The sequence below is a fragment of the Pteropus alecto genome, unplaced genomic scaffold (genome assembly GCF_000325575.1).
Source record: "Pteropus alecto unplaced genomic scaffold, ASM32557v1 scaffold101, whole genome shotgun sequence".
In the NCBI taxonomy this organism is placed as follows: Eukaryota; Metazoa; Chordata; class Mammalia; order Chiroptera; family Pteropodidae; genus Pteropus; species Pteropus alecto.
This window is the reverse complement of record NW_006432945.1, coordinates 3,806,842-3,813,611: the sequence shown is the minus strand read 5'-3', so window position 1 is coordinate 3,813,611 and position 6,770 is coordinate 3,806,842. Positions and strand designations below refer to the sequence as shown.

Genomic DNA, 6,770 nt, shown 5'->3' with positions numbered 1-6,770 from the left:
TCCTTTTTCTTTTCTTAAAAGAATAATTTACACTTACTAGCTTCACTTTTAATCTCTCACTTTGTCAAAAAATCAATAGTGTTTAGTATTAATATTGTTATGACTATGTAAATGTTCTTCAGTATGAGTCTCGTAATTACTATGAGTACATTTTGTTTCTTGAACAGCTTCCCATCCCCCTTTGGAATGATAATTGCTTTGTTTCTGTTTGCTTTGTTTGCTGTTGTGTCTAACACTGATTCTTTCCCAAACACTTTAATAGAACTGTAAAATTCCTCTCAATATGGTTAACACTTCAGGTTATCCATTAAATCCATTTTTAAAACCTTTCCCTTTTTCTTGGAGCTATTCCTCTGGGAGTGTTTTATCTTCTAATCTGGACTGGGGGCTCTGTAGGTCTGGTACAAAGCTTATATCTTGCCTGTCTTTTTCCTCATCACCCTGGGAATTTCCTTTACTTCTGATTTGGATCATGTTTCCTGGTTCCTGTGTTTTCTTCTTCCTTGATTTATTTCTTTGTTTTGGTAGAGCACATCCTCTACCACCCCACCTCCTGTCCCGACTCACTCCCAGCCACCCAGCACCAAACCCTCTTTTAAGGCAACTCTTATAACACCTGTGAAGTTTTTACTCTCCTTTCAATTCCCCTGTTAGATTGACCTCACCTTCTTTTGTGACTTCACCGCCCCCTCTGTCATAGCCTTGGCCGTCATACGTATGGAGCACCTAGTGTACATGTCAGGCACTGTGTGCAACACTAGGAAGTCGAAGATTGAGAGAATGAGGTTTTTGTTCCCAAGGAAGTTCTGAAAAATAACACCTTGTTTCTCACTGGAGGCAGTACTGCCCCCTAGCAGCCTTTTTGAAAAAATGGGGGTTGAAAAGTTTTTGGTTACTGCAGTAATGGGAGGGTACATTTTATCGTCAGGGTACATTTTATCGTCAGGAGCCAGGAATGCTAGATGTCTTATATGTCCAGCACAACTTTAGAATATCCCACCAGCTATTCATGTGTGAAAATGTGTTCATAATTATCTAAGAAGCCTAGGACTTAACTCCATTTCACACACAAACCTAAACTATTCTTGGCACTTTCCGCATTGTCATTGCTTATGCAGTGCATGGAAGGCAGCACTTGCTGTCCATCGATGTAGGTTTATAAACAAATTTTTTTAAAAATAGCATGTGTTTATAAAAAATACAAGGATCGCTTATGTGATAGATTATTTTGTAAATCTTGCAATAAAAATGAATGTTTGCCTTGCCCTCTCCATAAAAGTAAGACAACTTTCTGTAGTAAATATTTAAAAAGATTTTGTTCATTATCATGTATATGTGTTTATATATTGAGATATAACATACAGTACACAGCTTGATTAATTTATAAACACACATACACATAAACACATGTAATTACCACCTTGATCTAGATATACCGAGTGTCTGCATACTTAGGAAACATAGGAAAAACTTAGTATGTTAGTTAGATTTCTAAGCAATGTGCCCATTATGTTTTCATGTGTATAATAAATAACAACCCTTAGAAATAACTTAGATAGGAAAAAATTACATTGTTGTTTTTACTAACCTCAAACTGAAATTTAGCATTTCCTTCTATTTTGAATGCAGGAAATAGTGGTGGTATTAGCAGTACCTGTAACTATTTTTGCTACTAGAAGCCACAGATATTTTCAATTTTAGTTGTTGCAGATATCTCACAATATCATGAACACTCATTTTTTTCAAAATACGGTAATTATTAGACTTGCCACTCGATGTTGTTATTTAAATCATTAATGAAGAGACACATATATTACCTATACAAATTTTAATAATTATACTTTTAAATTTTATTTTAAAACATCCTAAATTGTAGAGTAAGCACAGTTATGTGATAGAAATCGCTTGGCTGTCTGCTGCTTGTCGGGAAGGTGACTGGGAAAGGGCACAGGAGAGCTTCCTGGGGTGATGGGAAGGTCCCGAGTCTTGGTATATGTGTATCAAAGGTGATTGAATGCTAAACCTAAGATCTATATTTCACTGCATGTAAATTCTACTTCAATTAAAAAACAAATACATTAAAAAATATTCTAAGAAGGGTCCATGGGCTTCACCAAATTGCCAAAGAAATCTCTGGTGACAAAAATGGTCAAGACCCTTTCCTGAGGCCATCAGGGTTGCCTTTGCCTTTCTGCTTTGAGTGCCATCTTTCTCTCAGTTGCTTTTACTCCCCCCCCCTTTTTTTTTTTTTTAAATAAAAGTGTTCTCACTTTTTTGAGCTAAGGAAAGTCAGAAAAACAAAGTAACAGCTATGAAAGAAATTCTTTTCTTGGCTTATTGCCAGTCTCTCAGAGCCAGTAAAGCTGTGGCCCTCCCCAGCTTAGTCACGTACTTGCTCCGACTTCCTTTACATACATTATACGTGGTTCTGTTATGAAGTAGACATGAACATTTATAACAAAGATTGGAAGAAGATAAAATATATTAGGAATCAGAAAAGCATCAAGGAAGTAAGGAGAAAGAAAAATTAATATTACTGACAATCTATTCCAGATTTACCTAGAAATTGAGTCTAGGTATCTTTGATGTGGTGTGAATATAAATTCTAAGTCCAAGTATGAAATTCATAGTAATACAAATATCAAATATTAACCTGTGTTTATTTTAAAACATGATGATAGTGCTTGAAGATGTTAAACATAGTGGTAGATAACACATCAGACAAACGTTAGGCTTTCTTTTAGAGGCACAGTGTTAAGACTACTCATAATACAACTCTTATTGTCTATCTTATGCTTATAATGATTAGTTTTATGCTACATGTCTAATATTTTCACAGTCCTTTTATTTATCTAGATTAATAAGATACTTGTTTTAATAGATGACAAAGTATCCTAAGAAAGATTGAGTTAAGGTGAATAGTCTTAACAGATGTTTGTCCAGATAGCATTTATATGTCTTTTATGACTTGATAATAGACAAAAAACCTAATACTGTTTGGTGGTTTCTTTGCAGTCTCTCGTGTGGAAAATTTGAAATGCAGAGGAGAAACGATAGCTAAGCAGATGAATGAAGCCATGAAGGTAAAAGCTACATACCAAAAAATTATAAAATGAACAAAATGTATAGCTAGATATTTGCTTTTAACCTCCACATGTGTTTTAGTCTGTTGTAATAGGACTTCTCAGTAGTCTAAAATAGATCTTTAATGAATTTATTAAGCAACAGTAATATTCAGAATAACTACCATTTATTAGGTACCTACTACATGCCAGTATTATACCTGTCTTTAAAGTTTGGTTATATTTTTGAGTTTTTGAGTTTGAGAGCAGTCCAGCAAACAGTTTGGAATAATATACCAGCTAACACCTAGTGAGCATTTAGTATGGGTCAAGCACCATCTAACTGCTTTACATACATTATATTACTTCATTTAATTCTTACAATAAACCAGTGAGATTTGTACTGCTATTTCCCTGTTTTACAGATAAGGAAACTGAGACACAGGCTAATTTAGTTAGAGTGCCCAAATAGGTAACTCAGATTTAAACCCTGGTCGTTTGGCTCCAGAGCCTATACTCCTAACTAGTACATTATACTGCATATCAAATTGGAATCTTAATATTATTATAATAAAGTTGTTTATGTTCTTGGCATATTTTACATAAACAGGAAAACATTTCTATTTCTAGTATATGAAAAATATTTTTAAACTCCTTCATAATCTCCCCTGTTCTTAAAATTTTTATAACATTCTTTTGTGGTTTTTATTGATTTCACGATTTTCTTGTTCTCATGCTTCTTTCATAGCATATTCTTCATCAAGAGTTCACACACAGTGGTGGGCCAGGCTGAAATCTAGCCTGTTACCTGTTTTTGCAAATAAAACTTCTTTGGAATACAGCCATGTCCATTCATTTGCTTATTGTCTGTGGCTTCTTTACATTACAGTGAAAGAGATGAATAATTGTGTCAGAGATGTAAGGCCCCCTAGAGCCTAAAATACTTACTGTATGTCTCTTCACAGGAAAAATGTGCTGATCCTTGCTCTTGATGATTCTCATTTCTAACATACTATCCTAACATGTGGAATTTCAGATATTAAACCCTTAGCTCTGAAATTCTGTTCCTTCTGTCCTACCAAAGTTTTATTTTACTACCAGGCATTTGTAGTAGTAGAATGTACCTTTTTAGTCTTAGCTTTTAGTTAAAATTCTTTAGTTAACACTAGTATTTTAAAGTAAAGTTGAATAACCATGACCTAAAAAATTAGGTCTTAGAAAAAGTCTTGACCCAGAAAATTAAAATGCTAGAGTGTTGTGTCTGTCCCTGTGTGCTTGTGTTTCAGCCTGAGATTAATGTTGAGAATTCCTGTTTGTTTACTTTTGTTTAGTCCTTGCCTGCGTTAATTGAACAAGGAGACGGATTTTCCCAAGTTTTAAAGATGCAGCCTATTATCCAGCTGCAGAGAATCCACCAAGAAGTCTTTTCCAGTTGTTATAGGAAACCAGATGTTAAACCGGAGAGCTTAATAACACAAATAGAAACCACACCAACAGAGACTTCTACCAGGAAAACCACTGATGTGGTACTGAAAAGGAAGCAAACTAAAGACTGCCCCCAAAGAAAATTGTATCCATTGCAGCCAAAGAGAATTAATCTTGATACATAAGCTCTTTTTCTTTATCTTAGGAGTCAAAATTAGGCACTATCAACACTTAGATTACAGTCTAATGCCTAGACAGGACTTCATTTAAAAGAAGTAACTCTTTATTTTAGTCATTTCTTTATACAAATGTAGTAGCTCTGTCCTGGGATATGAGGTAATATTATATTTCTTTCCTCACCATTTCACCTATAGTCGATGAAAAGCATATTTTAAAAATATTGGCACAAAGCCCATCAATGGCTATTAGTGCAAAATCTTTCTGTCCTTAAATGCCATCAATTCTTGGCTGCCTTACAGCTTTCTTGGAGTTTCATGAGTAACATATTTTTGGATATACATCTTTCTTTTAAAAAGAGCTGCGTAACAATTGTATTTATTTAAATACTGAAAAGAATCACCAGTTCTGCATAGGAGCAGATACAATTGTGTTTTGCTTTTTTTTTTTTTTTCCCAATGCAGTTCGATTTATCAAATTAATGTGCAGATAACAAGACTGGCTTTGACTTTGTCACTTTAAGTATAGCTAATTTAGATTCATGGGATTAATTTTAGGAGTTTTGTTTTTGTTTTGTTTTTTGTTTTATAAACACAAAGAAGACTATTTGTGTAAGACTTTCTCTTAGAAATAAAAGTTGGCATGTAGCCAAATGTTTCTTGCCCACATTTGTTTTCCATAGACTTTTTAACTTTTACACACAATTTGACTTGGACTAAAAGTTTCTTTTCAAGATTTCTCATGTTTCTTTGTAAATGATTTCAGTTCAAAAACTATATGTCAGATTAATACATTAACAAATTATCATCGTGGAACAAATATAAATGCAATCATACTGAACTGTTTTACATTTAAGGACATTAATATATCAAGTATGTAATCATTGGTAGAAGTCTGAGAAAGCTATATTGCCCATACTTCTAACATTTAACTAGTTTCTAATAGCTCAATGTCTTTCTTACTCACATTAATACATTGTAGGCAGTACCATCTAACTTGCCAACTGTTTCCCCTTTTGATACCTCTATACCTTCATTTATTTGCAGAGAAATGTACTAATCATGAGGTTGGAAAATCTGTACTTCTCTTTTTCATTATGTCTTAGTAATCATAAATGCCGAAGTGTGACAGAAAGTCTGTCTCAGTGAGGATAACTTACAAAGCCACTTTATTGCATTCTGTATTTTAATACCATAATTTGAATCTGTGTATTTGTACATAGCAGTGGTTTTTTTTATTATTAAAATAATGTACAAAGACTGGAATCTTGATACAGCGTGTTTTTTAGAGTTGGTTTAGGCGTTCTCGAACTCAACTTTAGTTGGATGATAGATCAGCACCTTGCATTTCAGAACATACTAAATTACACTTTTGAATTGTTTTGAGAATATTGCTATTCTAACGCAGTGCTAACTTTTCATATTATAAAATTCTGTATGAATTGTTTAACTTCAAAAGTCTACAAACAAAAGAATTATTGTTAATTCTCCTAGATTAGATAATTGTATTGTGATTATAAAAGAAAATGTTTCCTTTTTAAAAAGATACATATTGAGACACATAGAGTTTAATGTCTCAATGTCTTAGATTTGCTCTGAAGTATGTCAGCAAAGAAAAAAAGGAAAAGGAATAGATTAAACAAATGTGACAAAAATCTTAATAATGTATCTGTGTGATGGAGCTATCCTTTCTACTCTTGTGTCTGGAAACTTTTACAATTTTTTTTTAAGTTTGTTTTATTTTAAAACCCCCAAACAAGTGAAACTTGAAATCCCTTGGAGAGCCCAGAGTTTTACTCCACAGTTACAACAGATTTCCAAGTGAGATACCCTTGGGAAAGACAGTATGTTAGCATTATTAAATAAGATAAACATGGCTGATCTCATTAATAATATTAGGTAAGTATACATTTTTAAGAAGAGAAGTCATGTCTGCATTGGCCAAGAGCTAGCTAGCTAAGATGATGAAAAGTAAGAAACTCTATAGTTACAGGGAATGTTGAAGGGAAAAATAGAAAATGAAATGTTGGCCTCCCTGTGGTAAAAGGAGGCTGGATTGGACGGATCCTTAAAATTTCATCTTAACAAAAACCAAAACAAACAAACA

The 6,770-nt window shown here is 33.4% G+C and overlaps 1 protein-coding gene across 1 annotated transcript in view; it reads left to right on the top strand.

The window, feature by feature from the left end:
• The window catches only part of NSL1 (NSL1, MIS12 kinetochore complex component), a 25,003-nt gene extending 19,074 nt beyond the window's left edge, over nt 1-5,929 (top strand). Inside the window, exons 5-6 of the mRNA XM_006907709.3 lie at nt 3,016-3,083; nt 4,394-5,929. Coding sequence (XP_006907771.1) covers nt 3,016-3,083; nt 4,394-4,672 — 347 coding nt within the window. The 3' untranslated portion in view covers nt 4,673-5,929. The remainder of the gene's footprint in view (nt 1-3,015; nt 3,084-4,393) is intronic.
• Nucleotides 5,930-6,770: the final 841 nt, after the last annotated feature.